A 22,837-nucleotide genomic window follows, 5' to 3' on the forward strand; every position below is an offset into this window, starting at 1 on the left:
AATTTATTTACTTTTATTGTTAGACATTATTTACTTTAAAAATATTGCATATGCTTAAAAATAAAAAGAAAAAAAATGTACAAGAGGCTATATAAAATATTTCACAAAAAAACATAATTATCAATTAAAAAGTATAATTTAAAATTGATTAATATTAATTATAATATGTTTTTGCTAAAAATAAATTAATAGAAAATTGATTTGTCAATCAAAAAACTATAAATGGGATAAATAATCAATCAATATAGATACGCTAAAAATAATGTTTGGAAAAATAATACAAACAAATATGAAAAATAAAATTGTTATTAAAAGTGAAGAAAATGACTTATCATTGTAATTAACTTTTCGTTTTGTTTACATCTAGGCAATTTCTGTTTTTTTGTATACATATGATCATCTAACTTGTTAAATGTGTTCATATGTTACCATTGTTACATACAATAGCTGATGACAATGATAATATATGAACGGATTAAACAAGTTAAATGCTCATATGTGTACAAAAAAAACCCTTAAATTTGAACTTGACGAAAAAATAATTACCCTCCTAAATCATTTTCCCGCTATAAAATAAGTCATTTTCCCTTGGATCGAATAAATTTTCTTCTTGAAATTCAATACTACGTTTCCATCAAACTTTTCATTTACATGTAAATGTAAATAAAGTAAAAGTACATACATGTACACCTAAATCATATACAGATAATTTAAAACAGAGTTAGAATTTGATAGGGCAAATAAAAAAAATTTTAAAAAAATTTAAAAAGAAAAAAAAAAAAACCATGTGATTTCTATTCAGCCTTTACTTATTTGCCTCCTTTTTTTGCTTCCAACTCCTCTCATGTTAATGAATTAATATTTTCAAAATTCATAAATATGTGAAAACCCTTTGGTTAGAATGTAAGGGTAAAATGGTCATTGTATTCCGACACACTATTCAATCCATAGAAGAAAAAGATCGAATGTTCCAACACTTCATACAATGGTTTGCCACTTTCTCATGTATCGGAAGCTACCTTTGCTGACATGGACAAGTTGATGAGTTGGACACCTACGTGGCAAAAAAATTCAAATCAACCAATTTAAAATGAGTAATGAAACTGTTGAGGGAATTAGCAATTACAAACTACAAAGAGTAAATTACAAAAAAAGATAAAACTTTAATAGCTCCAAAACCATATTTCATCAAATATAACTGAACTCATTGTAATGATAATCAAATAAATCTGAAATAATACCTTCAAAAACCTTGGACACCATTGAATGACATACCAGAGTTGAAGACATGAAGATCCAACAAAGTATTATAATACCCTTTCTCTATTTCCTCTTCCTTCACTTCATGAAGCAACAATGTTTCAATAACAAAATCTTCCCAATCAATATCAACTTTCTTCACCTTTCGTTTTCTCTTTCTTGAATTCGTTTGAGTTTTTACAAATTCTTGACTTTGACCACTTTGACCACTCTCATCATCTAAACCATTTTCTTCAATTGGTGGACGCCTTATCTTCTCAATTCTTATCTTAGCTGCCTTTATCTTCCTTTTTCTTTTTTGTATTTTCAAACATCCATCAATGAAAGATTTAGGCATAGCATTTAAACCAACATCTTTTTCCAATATCTTATCAAGAAAAAGCTTCTTGCTTAATTCAGAATCCCCACTCCAATACTCTAACCCATCCATTAAAAAATCATATCTTTCACTTCTTTTTTCATTCCTATTCTCTAGTGTCGCCATTGATGACTTCATTTCAGAATATTCATTCAAGTATTTCAAGTAAATAGTGGATAAACATTCGGGTGAAATGTTAAGCTTCTCCAAATCTTCAACTTCCCAATCGATTGAACCCCGTGATTTATCATTATTATTATTATTATTATCATCAAACTCAAAATCTTGAACAAAATATTGTCCATCTTTATTCAAACAATCGTTGACTAAACCATCCAAATCTGCACCTACTTCCTCCAAATTCTTGGTTTTGTTTGTGGGATTCGACATTGATTTCATCTCCATGTATTGAATAACTATAGGGGCGTTCTTCATGATGTTCTTGACATTCACATCATTCCCCCATGGAAGACGAATTCTTGCAACCTCCACTAACTTCTTCAACAGTTCATTGTACCTTAATTTGCAGGTTGCAACCACTACATTCAATTGAGAAGCTAAATCTTCAAAATCAACATCGACAACATCATTAAGTTGACAAACGAAAACAATCACAGCCACCACCACAGGCACCGGTCTCCTCCCTGTTGTCACATACCACTTAATCATACACTGAATCAAGAAAATCCCTTGTTTCACCATTCTTCCAATTTTATCCTTCCCGATGTTACCCTTCCCCCCAAGAAGCTCTTTCATCACTCGATCGAACAACCCCACTATATCAAAGTCCGGCAATTTCAAATCAAGGTGATCGATAACGCGATATACCATTCGACCTAACTCATAGTTATCGCAACCAACGGTTTCGCATACGCTCGTTAAAGGTAACCACTTGTTTGCTTTTCGCATCACTACGTATATACAGGCGCCGACGAGGACATTGAACCAATTTCCTGAACCGTATTCTTCTTCGGTTATGATCTTTATCATGTTGTTAACCTCATCGGCACGATTTTCTAAATCAAGTTTGTATAATATATCTGAGACGACTTTTTGAGCTAGGTAGATCTTGGTTTCATGATAAGAGTAATCATACCGGGATCCAGAAGTGCCTAATCGGACGTTGGTGCCGATTATTCCGTCGGCGTTGAAGGTTTGTTGTTCATAGTTGTCGAAATCTTGGACGACGCCGCATGAAGAGCATTCAAGATTCCCGGTGACAGTGTCGACATTTAGGTTTTTCGATTTGCAATTCTTGCAAGAACCCATGAAACTGAAGACGGTTAGCAGCGTCGACGCAGCGGGCGTGGGGTTTGTTTTGCCGACCAAGGAGAAGGAGAAAGAGGGTTTAGATTGTTTGATTATTGGGATAAACTAAACAAAAGCCCTTCTATTTAATTTTAATTTTTGGTAAAAATTGGTAATGAATACTTGTTAATTAAAATGTAGTTTTTATTTATTAAATGAATGTTTGGTAAAAACTGTTAGAAATTTATAAAATATATAAAATTATATAAAAAAAATAATTGTTTTAAAAAATTAATATATTAATATATTTTTAAAGGAAATTATAGAAATTAATTTTAAAACCTCAATAGTTTTTTAAAAAAAAATGTTATATAAAATATTTTTAAATTAAATTTTTTTTTTTAAACTAAAAACTAAATATTTTTATTCCTAAATGAAGATCTTTGTTAAAATCTAAAACCAGAAGCTTTAAAATGTTCGCTGTCAAACACCCATAAATTTCCTACCCATCCTATTTTAATTATGTATAGTGTTAGAACACTCATATTTTGGAGAAAAAAATCATCATGATAATGATCTTTTATTGTCGGTTTAGTTAGCAGAGAACATGATAAGATATAGTTTTTTATTCAAGTTACTCAAATTAATATATTTTTTAATTAAGTATAACATATCTTTTGTTAATGATTGTTATAAATGTTTTTCACATTAGACTAAATTTTCAATGTTAACGCATGGGCTGTAAATATATATTTCTGATTATCCTTATCCTCGGTCTTTGTTTCTTCTTCTTCTTTTTTTTTTTTTTCTCATTCCCAACCCTAGCCATGTGTTAGGGATCGGGAAGAAAGAAGGTATGTAACGTACAGTAAAAATCATTTACTTTCCATGTTACACTGCTAGCTAGAGGTGGCAAAATCAGACTATCGTGTCGTGTTTTTGTCTGACACGATATGATATGATAGTTTTATGTAACACAAATTTCACATGATACAATGACGTGTTTTTTTTAACTAGCACGAAAAAAATCAATTAAAAAACGGCAAACACGAAACGAAAGGATAAAGATAACATAAAATATAAATTAGTTTATTTAATTAATATTTAATCATACATAACACGACAAACACGAAAACACGACAAATAAATGTAAAATGGTGTGAATTTCGTGTCGAATTTTAAACACAAAACGATACGACACGATATCATGTTTTTTAAACTTGACACGAATACAAATTCGAGTTTCAGTTTCGTCTCAAATATATTTCGTTTCGTGTATTTCTACCATGTCATGTTATTAATTGTCACGCCTACTACTAACGGGTCGTCACTCATAGAGTCATATAAAGGTGGAGGGTTCCGAATCGGATATGGATAGTGAAGAAACAAAATGGTCATGGTCAAAGAAAAAGGATTATACTCGTATGATATAACTTTAAAACAATTTTACAACTTTTCTCCTTAATCTTTTTTTCTTATCACATTCTACCCATCTTCCAGCCTTTTTTCAATATTGATTTATGAGTTGTCAATTTACACCCTTAAGTTTCATATTTTCATTTTATTGATTTTTTATGTAACTTTTCTATCATTTAGTATTGCTTATGACACCCAACCCGTTTTATTTTAAATTAATTTCCACTTAGACTTCCTTTACTTAATTAGGATAGTAATTAATTAACTTTATATTAAAATTTAGGAAAACTGCAATAAGTCCTTACATATTTGCATCATAATCGATTTAATCCCTATATATATTTTTATTCAATTAAGTCCCAAAAACTGATAATCGTATTCAATTTAGCCATTTTATCGGGTCAACAGGTCACCCAACTTTCAAAAATTATATTTTTGACCAAAAAGTCAAAATTTATTATAAATTTGGTCCAAATTTTACACTTTTGAGCTGTCGATGTGCTCATCTGTATCGGTGGTGTCTTCATATTTTGGGATGTTTGGTATCATCGCCGAGTGTGGAATCTCGTATTGTAAGAGTTCTGGCAGAAACAGGAGATGGTACTCTTTATCGGGTTTTCCATGTGTGGGTATGGAAATCCATCCTACATCATGAATTTTTTAGCGTAATACAGGTTGTTGTATGCCTGATTGTACATTGCCGCGTACAATATGTATGGTTGTTGATGTGAGCTCATTTTCGTGCTTTGCTACAACTGTGAGCTCGATCGCGACTATTGGAGCATGTACAGATTTGGTCCCTACGACTTTTGTGCATGGGGATTGAGCTACTGTGCTGATGACAAGTGAGGATTGGACTCCTATGTCGGTGGCACTTAGGGAATCGATCCCTACAACTGTTGGATGTAGGGATTGAACATTGGGGGTTGTTATGCAAAGAACGGAACGTGCGACTTGTATACTATGGGAGAGAATTGATAGTTTAACATTGGGTGTTGCACGGAGGATAACATGGTTCCTGGGGACCAAGTGTTTTTCCCCGTTTGCTACAACAATGATTACCGATGAGAAGCTGGTGGTTGTGAATACTGAGTTAGTGGTTGTGATTGTTGAGTCACCGTTATCTATGGTTTTGTTGTCTTTGTTGTGACCATATGCTCTATTGTGACATGTGAGGGTTACCATAAGGCAGCTATTGTCGCTGCTACGGTGTTTGATGTGGAGCCTGGTGATTTTGCAGTTGGAGTTTGGGTGGAGGCTTGTCCTTCCTCCATCCGACGCAATAGGTCCTTTTCCTATAATCGATGACGTCTAGTGTCGTATCAAGGTTGTGTAACTCTGAGTACACGCCCAAATGATGCAAAATGTTAAGATATGTGCGAGGGTATTAATGTCGTCTCGTAGTGGTTCCGACTAGTTCGAGCCCTGAAATCACAACAATAAAGAGAAAACGGCAATCGATATCCGGGAGGTGGTCCCGAATGAAACTGTGATGGTCTAGTTAGTATGAGTGTATATGGGAATATGGAGATTAGGGTTTTGGGTAAGAAGAAAATGATCCCTTCCCCTGGAGTAATAGGATGCCCTTTATAAATGTCTTATTCTAAGCATGATCCCAACAATATCCTTTGTCCCGTATGGCTGACAGGATGTGGATGAGTCCCATTGGTGGATCGTGCGCCACTAGTGGTTATCTGCTACTGGTGCATAGGGGACAAAGGATAGTGCTTTAAGCGTTACATTTGTCGCCTTGGGAAATGACAAGCTATGTTTTGGCTTATTATATGTAACGCCCGTAGATCCGGGCTAGTCAATTTAGAGACAATAAGTGTCGAAAATGACTTTTCTACAAAATATTATTTAGAATAAATAATCTTAACCAAGTTGTAGAATATGTCTCAAGGTTTCCATACATATAAAGAACGCCGAAATCCGAGTTATAACGAAGAAGTTATGACCCGTTGAAGTTTCGCGACAGAACCGACACGATACCGGGAAACGTAAATAATGAATTTACGATAGAGCGAGATTTAGCCTTAGCAATCTAAACAAAAGTCGTAGAATGTGTTAAACTAAGAACATCGATAAAAAGAACCCCCAAATCTGACTTCGTATGAAGAAGTTATGATTTTTCGAAGTTTCGGATTAACAGTGTACAACCCGAAATTCGAATATTAGATCGAGTGGTTTTTAGCCGAAACGACCTGAATGAAAATCTAAGATCTTTTTAAGAATAGCATAATGAGAAAAAGATGGGCGAAAACGGACGTCGGATGAAGAAGTTAATTTAACGGACCAATCCTGTCCCGGCATGTTAATAATATAAAATTTAAAATCGAGCCAAAATTAGCCGACGGAGTCTAAACGGAAGTTGTAGATTACATTCCCATCTTCACGTGGATATAAAGAACGTCAAAAACGGAGCTCGTATGCGAAAGTTATGATTTTTAGAAGTCGGAAAGGGATTTTGCGAAATCTGATGCGGGATCGATGAATTCCAGCCATTCGATGATGATCGGGACTTCTTCAGATGATGACACGTTGTCCTTCGCATTACGCCCAGCGTCCGAGCTCGGAACGCCCAACGTACAGCTGTGCTCTGCGAACCCAAATGAGCCACGCACCACCATCCAAAGCGTGATACGTGTTGTACGATGCGAGAGTACGCCCAACGTACCTCGGAATTACGCCCAACGTAACCGAGGTTCCAGGGCTATAAAAGGGTGCGAGGTGTAGCCTTCTTTCCACACCAATTCAAGTCTTCTCTCTTTCTCTACACACTCTCTCTAGCTCCTTAAGCCTTATAAACCCTAGATAAACCTCGTAGCATCCGAGGGAAGCCCCGAGGCTCCCGAAGTCCCGAGAAAAAGAGCCTTTCGGTTTCGAAACGCTGCTCCAAATAAGTTCCAGTTTTCGATAAAATTCGCTGTAAGTGTGCTACCCTTACGCAATTTTTAATATAGCTTTCAAATAATTATAGGAATGTTATTAGGTCCTTAAAATAATTATTTGGGCTATTATTATGAGTTATATTGAGGGTTATTTAACGCTTATATAATGATAATAATAGTCAGACTATTAATTTGTCGCGGTTATCGTTAGACTAAACCCTAGTGGTATTGGTACTAGGTTTTATCGAAGGAAAGTTGTTTTGAGAGTATCGAAGCGCTGTCCGAGTGCTTAGTCACCACCTATCAAGTAAGTGCATAGTCCCTTTCATGAACATGATTTTAATACAAATATTGATTGAAGTATTAATTATATGTTTATGTGCGAGTTAATTGATGTTGCCTGAAATACGTGTTAAAGAACATACCTGATTATATTTGATAATTTAGGATAAAGAGTAGACCTAAATTAAATATGAGGAATATTGGGTAGTATATTCTTACGAGTACAAGTGAGTTATACTCAGAGAATAGAATTTAGTATATGTCATTTATTCGGGAGTATGGGTTAGACATAGTCATTGTCCCTAGTCCGAGAGTATGGATTAGGCATAATCATTCATCATTAATCCGAGAGTATGGATTAGTCATTGTCCCTAGTCTGAGAGTATGGATTAGGCATAATCATTCATCATTAATCCGAGAGTATGGATTAGTCATTCGTCCCTAGTCCGAGAGTATAGATTTGGTAAATTCGTTCATTTCTGATCCGGGAGTATGGAGTAGGTAAAACGACTAATCTTAGGTCCGAGAGTATGGATAGCCTCGTTGTGAGGATCGACGGGGTGGGATAAGAGTTGTTTATATATATGGTGAAATTGTATATTTTGTGAGTTTTAAACTATATATATGGTATAACATTGTGGGATTGAAATCCCTATGTACTCACCAGGTTTCCCAACCTGACCCCACTCAGTTTATTTACATCACAGGTGTTGATGTGAAGTCACATTACACTAAGAGATTTAAAGAGATGTAGATCACTAGTGTAAACAAATGTAAGTTCTGTTTATGCTTATGTTTCTGTATTAACGATGACATCCAAAATGTTTTGAAATGAATAAAATATGTTTCTTCGAAAATGTTTTAATAACGTATTTATCGTGTTTTTCTGGGAACAAATTCCGCAACATTTTTATTAAAAGAAGAACTCTGATTTTTATAAAGCATAAACAGAATCGGTATTTTCTGGCCGTGAAAATGGGGATGTCACATTATAGACCGAAGATCATCATTTGGAATTAGACTTAGGCATGAGAGTGCCAAGTGCCGAGATCCTTGTACGAGACCACGAGGGCAAGGGCCCGAGTAAGGCACTAGGTCGGGTAGCGATCGTTAACTAGGTCGACCTAAAGATAGTAGTTTTATTGTCTTTAATATATTCCTAGAGGGATACGTTAACAAGTCCCCTAGGCTAGTAGACGCCTGCATTGGCATAGCGTAGTTGAGTTGTTCCAACGTCGATCTAGATATGTGTTCGATGGAAATGGTATCGACATCTGTTGTATGCACCAGTGGGATAAAGGATACCTAACCTCTTATCTTTGTGATTTCTATAACCAAGTTATAGTACAATTACACAAGTTTTTCAAATTAAATGATTTGATCGGAAATCTTTTGTGATAAAGGATACCTAAGCAAGAGAGCTCCGAGGCATAGATGGGATCAAACATGTCTAGTTAAATTTGTTATTAGCGATCCCATAAATTTAGGAATTATATAGTAATATATATAATTGATAATCTATATCTACCAAGTTAGATTTAAATGGACGGATAAATGATACCTAACCATTTATTTGTTTTGCAACATGGATCCTAGACTTTGATAACTAATGTTTTTGGAAACTAAAACGGTATTGATTATTAAAAATTTTAAATATTGAAAATACTAAATGAATTTTGTTAAAATTTTGTAGACAAATAATCCATTCTCGTTACCATGAATTGTCATTTTCTTTAATGACTTAAGAACATTCATTAGATACAACTTTAATGGATGGGTTCATGTCTTGAGAGACAATCTCGTAAGATATGTGAAATCGTACACACTTAAAAGTCCTAATCTTAAACAATCTACTTTGAGCAATAAACCTAAACATGACACCTAGTAAAGACATCACTATGATGATAAAGATGCTTCTAACATCAAACTAGGAATAGTTATTCCCGATTTCCAAAAAGTATTGGGTAATTTAGATATATATTTGATGATATAACAGGTTAAGCAATATTCCAATAAATACATTGATATTTTTTTTAAACTAGTTCAAACGTTGAAATAGTGCAAGGTTAAAAGAGTCACCTTGTGTGATCTAAGATGCCTATGTTTTTTGGATTGGACACCTTTAAGCACAAGAAATCCAATAAGGCCTACATAGATGGATTTTGTTTCTCTTCTGGAGAAACTAGACACTGGAAGAGGAACTACTCGTCTTATCTGAAAAGAACATATGGAAGAAACTAGTACTTGAGGTATCTACTAGATAAAACTTATATTTTTCATGTAACACATAAGTACTTGGTACTTAAATGTTGATCTAATATTTGTAAATGGCTTGCAATATTTATAGAAGAGTAACCAGATGAGCACAATCAAGTTGGAATTACACTCATGGAGTTTAGTTTATCAATTATGCTAGGAACATAATGTACTTGTATTGTAGAACAGTGTTTGCTTTCAAACAATGTATGTTTTAATTTAGCTTGTCTAAATATGTGTCTAATTTAATTTATGAATGATTGATTATTTACTTAAATCATTTTTCATAACGATCACCTTCTTATATAGAAATGATTAAAAAAAATTTTATGAGGCTAGATCTCTTAATAAGAATTATAAAGCAAATATCCATGTTTTATGAATAACAAGTTCTATATGCAAAGTACATTTTTGACTTAAACATGTTTTGAATCAAACTCATATTTCACATTGTTATCTTTATTTTATAAATGACATCCGTATATTCCAACTTCAAGAAAGGGATCTTCAAAAAAAAATTGTAGCTTATATAGCATAAGTGGAATCTTTTTATACATACAAGATTCCTAAATGATATTTTCACTAAGTAGTATAGAAAATAAATTAAGGAACTATATAGTGTGGTATATGACTTACTTTCTAATAAATGTTTAAGATTTAGGATAAGATACCATATCAACTTTACTAACAGCTATAATAGTTATAATTATATTTTACACGGTAAATCATAATTGTGAAACCGTTGTTGAAGCTTTCAAATACAAAGTTGAGATACAAAACGGTAAGAACCATCTAAATCCTTAACGATGATAAAAGATGAATTAAATCTTACTTGGTATGATTTACATTCTAATCGGTAGAAATATACTTCTTTTATTTCCTTGGGATAACACCTAGAAAACTATTAATTGTACATTGAGTACATATACTAACTAATAAGTAGATAAAACATTTTCTTTATAAGATTTTGTATGGAAAGGCTCCACCCCCATCTTATTTAAATGTTATATGGATTTGAAGCATACGTTCGACTGGATCTTCTAAACCAAAAATATACTAAATACATATTTTATAATATTTTAAATGTGGCTTAGATTATTATATGCACACCCATCAAGAATAAGTTCTCTTGTTCTTGTGAAGGTAGAGTTAGTATAAGACAATCTTCTAATGACAAAGCGAGTGGGAGGTACATGGAACTTGAAGCTGCTCAAGAACCATAGCTTCATGTAGTAACAGTTGGCACTAGTTTTAACACGGATTGTTAAACTTGAATAATAACTAGTCACAAACATAAATTGTTTTCATTGGTGGTAGAAATCATATTTGACGTGAGAAATGCTAAATCCCTTATTGATGAGTTTTTCTTAATGATTTCTAACAAATCTATCAATTACCAAGATGCTATGTCAGATCTCGAATCTGATAACAGACTTAGAGTCATGAACAATAGATGTAATCCATGTATAATAATCAAGTATGGTCTTGATTAACATTCCTCCCATAGCCATGATAGAAGGAGTAAGTGATTCTTCTAGAAAGAATACATTACATGGATAACTATACACATTTAAAGCAAGAATTGTAATAAAAGGATCTTCTCATACTCACGTCATTGACTATGGTCCTCATCATACTCATGACATTGACTATGATCACAGATTTTTCACAAGTAGCTATGATTAGATCAACAAGGATATCATTTATTATAAACTCATATTCTTAATATGAGATACAACAAATAGATTTCAAGAAAGACCGTTTTTATTAATAGACATTTACTAGAATCTATTTCTATAGATTAGCCTGGAGTTTTTCTTAATCCATGTTATCCTAACAAAATGTGTTAAGCTTGAGAGCCACTTATGGGTATAAAGCAAACATCTTAAGCTTGCAATCATCATTTTAATATAAAACCATAATGTATGCTTTTATTTCAAAATGAATAGAACGTGTGTGTTTACTAAGAACTTGTGGGATCATAGTGACTTTCCTAATTTAGTATGATTGAGACATACTTAATCATGAGAAATTACATTCTGACCACGTCGTACCTTTTCAACTTAACTTGGAATGTCCTTCTAAGATTAAAGACTTAGGAAGCACAAGATACATTCTTGGAATGTAAAATCTATAGAGACGGATATAATGAATGTTAAAAAGTTTTATATATTTATGCATATATAGACAATATCTTGAAAGAGATCAAAACAAAAAAATTCCTTTGGAGGAGTCTTGCATTGTCACATGGAATTAATTTTGAGATGTCTCAAAAGAACCTAGCTCATAGTTTTGGACTAGTTGAAATGATTTATATTCAAATTGATTGAAAAATGAATCCATCATCTATGTCATATTATGCATAAGACCTGGTATATGATCATGCTATGAGCATATCATAAGATACCGATTAGATACATGGTTAAGTCACCAGGTGACTATAGGAACATTCTAAGAGTACATTAGAGGAACTAAGAGAATGTATATGAGATAATAAGTTTAAAATAAAATATTTATGTAAAGAGCTACATAAGATTCTAATTTCTAAACAAATATAGATAGTTATGAATTATAATTGTATTATGACTTCATTATGGGATGAAGAGTAAGTTTAGTTGGAATGAGGTCCAAACAAAAGTTTAATTGGAATGAGGTCCAAGAAACAACAAATGACATAATCCACTACAAAATAAGAATACACTACTTTAGAAGTTAAAATCGAATATGATTGGATAAATGAGTACATTGAAAAACTATGTTGATTTCTACCACACTAGGATCACATAGAAATCTTTGTGACATCAAGAGTATACTTAATCAAGCTAAGAGACTCTATGTCACGAAAGAGCGCCAAGCATATAATCCAAGATATTTAACTATAACTAGAGTAAAGTTAGATACAGAGATGATAGTATTCACAGAATTCACACAAATTAAGTTTAGTCGAACCCATTAATAGAGTCCTTCTTTTGAGCTTAGTATGAATGGTCACACTGCAGCTGTAAGACTTTATTGTTCTAGAAATATGATTTTGATTTGGATTCAGTATTTTGATATTGGAACATTGTGACAAAAATTATTATATAATAGTTTGGTATTTGGGGATATGATCATAAAATCAATACTTGTTGTGTTCTATATTAACATGTTTAATCCATGAATAATCTTATTATTCTAAAGGTTCATAGTTAGTTATAATTGTGGGAGCAAATATAAAGTAAGACTAATATTAATTGGATTGGTTGACTCTCACTGGATGAAAGTAGGCAAGTGGTTGTAACCAAGTTTCATAGGTACTTGTTAGAGAATTAGTATTGAACTGACTTGCATCATGATCACCTCATGGATCACTATCATGAGTGATAACTGATTAAAAGGTACTATATTGTATCCTTAACACCTGAGATACATAATAGGGCTTAAGTGTAGTGAATGTTTTGCTTTGATATGGTCAAATGTTGGTCATTAACCAAGTAGTTATAAAAGTCATTTCAGTTATAGTGTGAACTATGCAAGAGGCGTATGTAGTCAAGATGGGATTCATTCCTCTTATGTTCTGAGAGTTAGAAATGTAAGGTGCCTTACCAAAATTTAAACACCAAATGAGATTGATTGTGACTCATATCTCATGTTCAACATGATGTTTGTGACAAAGGGGTGACTAATAAACTTACCTTATAAACCAGTTTTAGCTTTGGGCTTTTGGGGGATTGGGTGTTGATAGAATGGCACAAAGTCGTATGTTGATGGGGGTAGTGAAATGTTGTTAGACGTTCACCACTTTCTATATCAGTCTAATATGAGTCTTATATAAGTGGGAGATTTAAAGATCTAGTATGCTCAAAAGTCATATTAAAGTGATATTGCTAATTAACGTATGATACTAATGGGTCACACTAACAACCACTTGATATAATTAAATATTTAGTAGATATTGATTTTAATAAATATTAAATAAACTCTTATAATTAATTGCAAATTATTTATTTCTTGCAAATAATAATTTTCATTAGCAAGTAAGATTACATAATTCATAGGGTATGAATTATTAAGTAATGCACAACATTTGGACTAGATATATTCTTTTGACTTTTACAAAAAAGTTAAAGTTTATAATTTATAAACTTCTTTATAAAATATAAAACTCATGCTTTCTTTTTTCTATTAAAATCCGAAAATAGAGATAGGAAAAGAGAGTATGGCCTTTTGTTTAGTTTAATCAAAAGGTATGGAATGTCTTAAGGCACGGGGGACAAGTTGCTTTAAGGACATGAGTGCTTAAATGGTTAAGGACTTGTGGGTATTGATTTAGCTTTAAGACATGCAAGAGAGGATTTCATTCATACTACTCTTGCTACACCAAAAATGTAAGAAGCCTTTATTAATCTCTCATTCTCTCTTCAAAAAGTGTTAGAGATAAAGACACTTGCTTTTGATCTCTTTAAATTCATATTAGTTTTTAACTTAAAGCTTAAGATTGTTAAGAGTTTTCTTACAAAGACTAACATATTTACATCAAGTTGAGCTGTTGTTGGTGTATCAAAAGTTCCACATTCTCCATCAACTTCCAAGCCTCCCAACAGGACCCAAAGAACTACAAAGGTTGTTATTTCTTCATCCTTTATTTTCTTGGTGTTTTAATCTTTTTATAACTTGCAAGATGATCTTTTGTGGGCGTAAATTAGATTTTGTTATTTTTGAAAAATCAAGTCTTCCATCTTCCAACTTTCTAGTTTATGAAACTATTTTTAAAATAAAACCTAACATATATATCAGACCCTTTCAAGTTATTGCTTGGGTGGGCAAGGTTGCCTACCATTTGGATATGTTATAAGAGCTTAGTTAGATCCACAACACATTCCATGTTTTTCAATTAAGGAAGTACATTGCGGATGAATTTATAGTTGTACCTCTAGATGATATTCATGTGGACGAGTGTTAAAATAACATAGAGACACTAGTTACGATCTTGGATAGGAAGACAAGGAGCCTATGCAAAAAGGTGACTGGATTGAAAAAATATAGTGGCAACACCCTAAAGGATGATAATGGAATTGGGAACCAGAAGAAGAGATGAGAAGAAACTACCCATAGTTATTTAGTTAGATTTCGAGGACAAAATCCTTGTAAGTGGGGGAGAGTTATAACACCCCATTTCTCTTTACAATATATTTTAATATAAATGTTTGTTTATAATATTTAAAGTGGAAATAGATTACTCTTTATCCAAAATAGTCTTTGTGATGCGCCCTCGTTGACGTAATGCCCAGTCTTTCCACACATGTGGCAAGTCAGCTCCTTGCTACGTTTCCCGAAGTGTTTCTTTTTACACTTCTCGCACCACTTAGCTTCGCCTCCTCCTCCAAATTTCTTCGAACCAGACTTCGAGAATTTTCTATTCTTGTTGGACCTTGAAGATCCATCGAACTTCCTTTTCTCACCAACCTCAGCTCTCTCCAAACCCTTTTCCCTTATCTGGGTCTCAACATTCTTAACTGCCCAAATGGTGGTTTTCGAAGTGGTTGCTTGCTTGACCATTGAACCAAAGTCCACTGGTAATCCGTGGGTAAACTTGTTGACCTTGGAGAGTTCAGTTGGAACTAGGTAAGGAACAAGCTTCATCTTCTCCATTAAACTTGTGGCATACTCGATGATGCTAATTCTTCCCTTCCTCAGATTTTAAAATTCATTGTTGATTTCCAGAAGATCCTGCTTAGAGCAACACTGCATTTTTAGTTGCACTAGGAAATCTTCCCAAGACATCTTGCTAGCTTTTCCCTTGGACATCGTATCAGCTAGTAGCTTCCACCATCTCAGTACTCCAGACTTTAACAGGGGAACCGCGAGATCGGTGTTTTGTCGGTTGCTACAATCACAACTCTCAAACATTATCTCCATCTCGAAGATCCAATCCATAACTTCTACTGGTGATGGGATTCCAGAAAGACACGGTGATTTGGATGCCATGAAATCTTTGTATTTGCATCCACGTCCATCGTTTCTTCCATTATGGTGGTTTCTCCTTCCCACTCGTGGTTCAGCTTGACTGACACTCTAACTATAGTTCCCTTCATCAGACTGCTTAATGTTCAGCTCAGGTTGTTAACAAGTATCGTAGGTTCATCCCTACTATGTTGAAGTAAGCACCTTGTATCTTCCATCTGACGATACATCATCATCTGGATTATTGCTTGTACCCCAACCATCGTGATTGGCTCAGGTGCAACAGCTGCCTCTGGTGCACGCTTAATCATGGGCTGCCAGTTAACATTTCCATTAGCGTTTCCACTTCGAGTTCTCGCCATGTTCATTTATACACCAAAGTAGGAAAATTTAGATCTTAATTTATGATGGACGTGTAAATATTCCTTGTCACTCCGAAATGTTACATGCTAGTTCAAATATCGTAGTCGAACATTTAAAAATCTAAACGCATAAAGTTTACAGATCTGGTCGGTTACAGACCATAGATCTGATCAAATAATAGCATATAAGGCATCTTTATATCTACAACATAAATCATTTAGCATATAAAATCATTTTAGGCATCTTTCCTAAAATAAGTTAGTACCCGTGTCTAAAATATAGTAGACACTCATCTCACAATCATCACTTAGCATTCTAAGTTTAAATCTAGAAATCCTACAATTTCCTAGTTCGATTAAACTAATGCTCTAATAACAAGTGTGAAATCCCCATTTTCATGGCCAGAAAAGACCAATTTGTTTATGCTTTATTTGAAAATCAGAGTATACTTTTAAAGAAATATGTTGCGGAATTTTTTCCCAAAAATATGATAAAGAATTTATCAAAGCATTTATGAAGAAATGTATTTTCATTATATTAAAAACCTCGGGATGTCATTGTCAATACAGATCAAAGGCATACACAGAAACAACATAGGCTTTACAATATCTATTTATTCTAGTGGCCTATAATCCATTGATCTCTCATCAGACCATCACTCCTGTGATCTCTTGCCACTACCTGTAATGCAATAAATCGAGTGGGTCAGGCTTGGGAGCCTGGTAAGCACATAGGGTTTTCAACGCACGATAAATAAGTTTATTAATTTCATCAAATCATTCAACATGATTACCTGTTCCTGTTTTCCTCTACTTATGTCCCTAAAGCATCTATTATAAGGGGCCTAGCCTAAGGATTTTACGGGATGGACAACATTGCTTAAGGGATTCTCAATCAATACATGTCAAATAAGGCAACCATGAAGGGGATGGAGTACACTTGGTGAACATGTAGTTCTAATAAACAGTTACATGTTGCGAGCCTGCTAGCGTTCCACTGGACTGCCTAGAACAGTCTGCAGTCGTCATCTATACTCTGGCAGATGACGAGATCATCGTAAACATCGATGCCTCTCATCATTTTATCACACATCATGAATTTCATCTACCCATGGTTTACCCAATATTTTAGTAGATATAAAATACATATACAATTTAAATCATTTAAAACATGTATAAATCATTCATTTAGCATAAATATCAAGAACACTAATAATAGTACGTAATTTATATTAAATACTTTGTATCTATGTGTAAGATGAAAGTAACTATGCACTCACTTGTTAAAGTGGTGATCCCAACTTGGCAGCGCTTCGCTTCATAATAATATAATTTCCTTTGACGAAACCTAGTATTATTACCACTAGATTTTAGTATAATATTTATCACGACTATTTATTAGCTCTACGAGCTATATTGTTTTATAAGTGTTAAACAATACTTTTCAACCACTATGTACAGACAAGGGCCATACATGAAACACCGGAGGGCATGACCATTTTGGCATTATAGCACTTCTGAAATACAACAACCCTATGCAGCCTTTAAAACCAGATTTCCCGTACCGCGAGTAGTTAAAAGATAATATAATAACACTTTTATATTATATTTGACAATATATAGTGTTTATAAGTTCATAATAACGATACTAAAACTAAACATAATCTATATTTAAAGTAGGGTAAGCGTATCTCACTTACAGCATGGTTTGCTAGAAACCGGGCTCTGCGGGGGCAGAACTTGTGAGCCGAAAAGCTCTTTTTCTCGGGGCCTTTAGGTTCTCTGGGGTTTACCTTTAGCACTTAGAAGTTACTAGGGCTTGGGATGGATTATAGAGAAGTTATATATATATATATATATATGTGTGTGTGTGTGTGTGTGTGTGTGTGTGTGACATCCCCAAAATCACGGCCACAAAAGACCGATTTTGTTTATGCTTTATAAAAATCAGAGTTCTTCTTTTAATAAAAATGTTGCGGAATTCGTTCCCAGAAAAACACGATAAATACGTTATTAAAACATTTTCGAAGAAACATATTTTATTCATTTTAAAATGTTTGGGATGTCATCGTCAATACAGGAACAAAAGCATAAACAGAACTTACATTTATTTACACTAGTGATCTACATATCTTTGATCTCTCAGTGTAATGTGACTTCATATGAACACCTGTGATATAAATAAACTGAGCGGGTCAGGTTGGGAAACCTGGTGAGTACATAGGGATTTCAATCCCACAATGTTATACCATATATATAGTTTAAAATTCACAAAATATACAATTTCACCATACATATATATAAACAACTCTTATCTCACCCCGTCGATCCTCACAACGAGGCTATCCATACTCTCGGACCTAAGATTAGTCGTTTTACCTACGCCATACTCCCGGATCAGAAATGAACGAATTTACCAAATCCATACTCTCGGACTAGGGACGAATGACTAATCCATACTCTCGGATTAATGATGAATGATTATGCCTAATCCATACTCTCGGACTAGGGACAATGACTAATCCATACTCTCGGATTAATAACGAATGATTATGCCTAATCCATATTCTTGGACTAGGAACAATGACTATGTCTAATACATACTCCCGGATAAGTGACTCAACACTCGCACATAAACATATAATTAATACTTCAATCAATACTTGTATTAAAATCATGTTCATGAAAGGGTCTATGCACTCACTTGAAAGGTGGTGACTCAACACTCGGACGTCGCTTCGATACTCTCAAAACAACTTTCCTTCGATAAAACCTAGTATCAACACCACTAGGGTTTAGTCTACCGATATCCGTGACAAATTAATAGTTTGACTATTATTATTATTATATAAGCGTTAAATAACACTCAATATAACTCATAATAATAGCCCAAATAATTATTTTAAGGTCCTAATAATGTTACTATAATTAATTAGAAGCTATATTAAAACTAGAGTAGGCGTAGCTGACTTACAACGGGTTTTGTCGCAAAACCAGACTTCGCTGGAGCAGCGTTTCCTAAGCCGAAAGGCTCTTTTCTCGGAGCCGTAGGGCGCTCCGGGGCTTCCGCCTCGTGCTAGGGAGTTACCCTAGGCTTTAGGGGGTTAGGGAGGCTTCGAGAGAGAGTTTAGAGAGAGAAAGAAGGGTTTGAAGGTGTGAGAATGAATGGAACCCGACACCTCTATTTATAGGGGTGCTGACTGGTCTACTCGCCGAGTAGGGGGGACCTACTCGCCGAGTTGGTCCATGTGGTGGCCTTCTGGTGGTGCCACGTGTCCAATTCTGGTGGTGTCACGTCACCCCCTATCGCGTATGAGCCTTCAAACTTAGAAAAATCACAACTTTCACATACGAGCTCCGTTTTCGAAGTTCTTTATATCCACGCGTAGGTAAAATCAAGACCTACAACTTTCGTTTAGATTCCATCGGCTAATTCTCGTCCGATCTCAAATTTAACAGTAGGAGGCGTTTAGACTGTTAAATGACCGCGAAGAATTCATAACTCCTTCATACGGACTCCGTTTTCATCTGTCTTTTTACCGTTGAGTTCCTATTAATGAGATATTCAACTCTCATTTAGGTCACGTAAGCCAAAAACCGCTCGAACTAAAATTCGAGTTTCGGGCTGTACACTGCTAAGCCGAATCTTAGAAAAATCATAACTTCCTCATACGAAGTCAGATTTGGGCGTTCTTTTTATCGATGCTCTTAGTTTAACATATTATACGACTTTCGTTTAGATTGATAAGGATAAATCTCGCTCTATCGTAAATTCACTATTTACGCTTCCCGGTGTCGTGCCGGTTTTGCCGTAAAACTTCGACAGACCATAACTTCTTCGTTATAACTCGGATTTCGGCGTTCTTTATATGTACGGAAACCTTGTGACATATTCTACAGCTTGGTTAAGATTATTTATTCTAAATAGTCTTTTGTCGAAAAGCCATTTTCGACCCCTATTGCCTCTAAATTGACTAGCCCGGATCTGCGGGCGTTACAATTATCTCCCCCTTAGGATGATTACGTCCCAGAATCATCAACGAAACAAGGATCGTATAATGACTCCATACGTTATCTCTTCATACTAGGTAAAAATTATAACTTCGTTATTCCTTCAAGTCTATCTCTTAGACTTATTGACTGTAAGCAGTACCTAATCGTGCACCTGCTCTCTACCTCAGGTTAGACTCCAAATTATGATCTATCATCATGTGTCGCACTTTTAGACTCAGGTATCTTAGAGTTAAATTCTAAAACAGACTATGCCTTCCTTCATGTCCTAATGTGATATAATCACACCTTAACATGTAGCATTTCTAGCTACCAACTTCTTTAACAACGAGTGCGATACTTCTATTGATCGCTTTGATTTCCATTGTTTGGTTTAAGTCGGACGCTTCATCAAACTTGGTTCTCTGAACCACGTAACCTACTTATCGTAGTCGGACTCAATGTGATATGACCACTAGGGTCGGGATAACAACAATCTTCTTAGTCATTACCGAAACAATGGTAACGACATACTTGAATAAAACGAAATCAATTACTGGCTTCTTGGTAACCTTGTGACTTTCCCTGATCCAAGTGTGAGTCCTGTGCTTCCGGTAGTATAGGCCTCTACTACCATTCACACCTACTCATACTCGTCCCAAGTATTGTCCCGCAGTTTCCTAAGTCACCATGCAGCAAATCACACAATCATTCAACACATCAGATAACAAAACGAAGGTTTTATTTTATTACTTGAAACGATTACATGGGTGTTCAAGTTCACCCTAGATTATGCCTCTAATAGGTTACATCATGTGACACTATCTATATGGCTTCTTCATAACTCGATCTCTATATATCCATCCTTACTCCTGATTCCTTGCATCGTTAGCTGCTTCGTGAAGGATCATTTGAAATGCTCTTGCCTTTGGTTTTGGCGACACATTTGGCTTTGTAACCCCTTCTCTCTTTGGGCAATCTTGCTTGAAGTGCCCTTCCTCGTTACATTCGTTTACGCAAGGCGTTCATTGTGCAACTTTGCAACAACCACTTTTGTCTTCTAAAATCTATAACTTTTGCATACGATCTCCGTTTTCAACGTTCTTTATATCTACGTGTAGGTGGATACATACTCTACAACTTTCTGTTAGACTACGTCGGCTAATTTTGAATTTATTTTTAAAGTTATATTCTAACATACCGGAACAGGAAAAATCTGTTAAAAATTTATAACTTTGTCATCCAACGTCTATTTTTGTCTATCTTTTTATCGTTGAGCTTCTATTAACAAGATCTTCGATTCATGTTTAGGCCGTGTCGGCTAAAAATCGGTTGATCTAATATTCGAACTCCGGGTTACATACTGTTATGCCAAATCTTAGAAAAAACATAACTTTCTCATACGAATTCAGATGGATGTTCTTTTTATGCACGCTCTCGGTTTAATGTATACTATGACTTTTGTTTAGATCGCTAAGACTAAAAGTTACTATATCGTAAACTCACTTTTTACATCACACAGTGTCATGCCGGTTTTGTAGTGAAACTTCGACAGGTCATAACTTCTTCGTTATAACTAGGATTTCAGCATTCTTTCATAGATATTGTTTCTATCTATTATTTTATTTTTGAATCTTATTTTTCATTCTTAATTTATTATATCTTGTAAATAAATATAATTCACAATAAATCACATAACTCACATAATATTCAAATAATTCCTCTTTATTACTTCAAAGTAGGTTACAATTGTTGACTCTAACTATTGCATCATCATACTAATTCTTAGCCTAAAAACATGGGCGTTACAGTCTTGATGAAAGTTATAGTATAAGGAATTACCAAACTGTGAATATAAAGAACATTGAAAATAGATTTCGTATGAAGAAGTTACAAGTATATGAAGATATCGAGAAAATAGCAAATTTTGAACCAGCACCCTGCTCACCTAATGTCTATAGATGAATTGTGAATAATGAACAGTGAACAATGAATAATAAATAATGAATAGTTCCTAAAATCACCCCGTAGATACTAACCCATCTTGCCTTCATTCTTCACACCATTCTATCTTGGGAATTTCTCTCTCACCTTCGAGCATTTTGGTCATTCGTGGTACAACTTCACGTTCTATAGGTTTAGTAGTAGAATTAGTAAAATAGTGGATGTTTCGAAAGAAGAAAAGAAAGTAGGCATCGAAGCTCTGCTCACGGACCTGCTTCATCGAAATCAATATATTATAGGATGATACGTTGGTCAAGTTGTCTGAAAAGCTACCTACTTAGCTACTGACCAGGTGATTCATCTCACTGTTGTAACATTCAGAATCTAGAAGGTCAATTTTGGAAGTAAAACCCCCGTTTCTTAAGGTCAACTTGTCAAGTTTGGGCAAAAAACTCTACGTGTTGGAAAGTTGGGCCGCGTGTTTTTGGAAGACCAACTCGACGAGTTTAGGAGGATCAACTCAACAAGTTGGACGGGGTTTGGGAAACCTTAATTTTGGGGTTTTTCACACTATTTAAACAACTTAAGGTCTAGGGTTTGGCCTCATTTCCAACCTCCATCGTCCAAAACCCTAACCTCGAGACCCTAAGGCCATTTTTGAGTGTTGTGAGTTCATAAAGAGTATTTGTTGGTGATTGTTGAAGGACACTTGAAGAGAGAAGCATCTAGCTTGGAGGAGTGACCCTAGATCTAGAAACCCTTCATCAAGAGCAACATTTTTGAGGTATAAAGTCGTCACCTTTGCATATAGCTTACTATATCTCTTTTATTTAAAAAATATTTTCAATGTGCGAACAAACTTACAATAATGTTTAGTTATATTAAAA

At 34.4% G+C, this 22,837-nt stretch overlaps 1 protein-coding gene across 1 annotated transcript; it reads right to left on the reverse strand.

The window, feature by feature from the left end:
• Positions 1–628: 628 nt before the first annotated feature.
• LOC145041991 (POLLEN-EXPRESSED TRANSCRIPTION FACTOR 2) lies at positions 629–2,984 on the reverse strand. The gene is made up of 2 exons (XM_078990265.1): positions 1,242–2,984; positions 629–1,054 (listed from the first exon to the last, which is right to left on the reverse strand). The coding sequence occupies exon 1, from the start codon at positions 2,885–2,887 to the stop codon at positions 1,244–1,246; it is 1,644 nt and encodes a 547-aa protein (XP_078846391.1). The 5' UTR covers positions 2,888–2,984; the 3' UTR covers positions 629–1,054; positions 1,242–1,243.
• Between the last annotated feature and the right edge of the window lie 19,853 nt (positions 2,985–22,837).

This window comes from Lactuca saligna, chromosome 4 (assembly GCF_052625555.1).
Source record: "Lactuca saligna cultivar CGN05327 chromosome 4, ASM5262555v1, whole genome shotgun sequence".
Classification (NCBI taxonomy): Eukaryota; Viridiplantae; Streptophyta; class Magnoliopsida; order Asterales; family Asteraceae; genus Lactuca; species Lactuca saligna.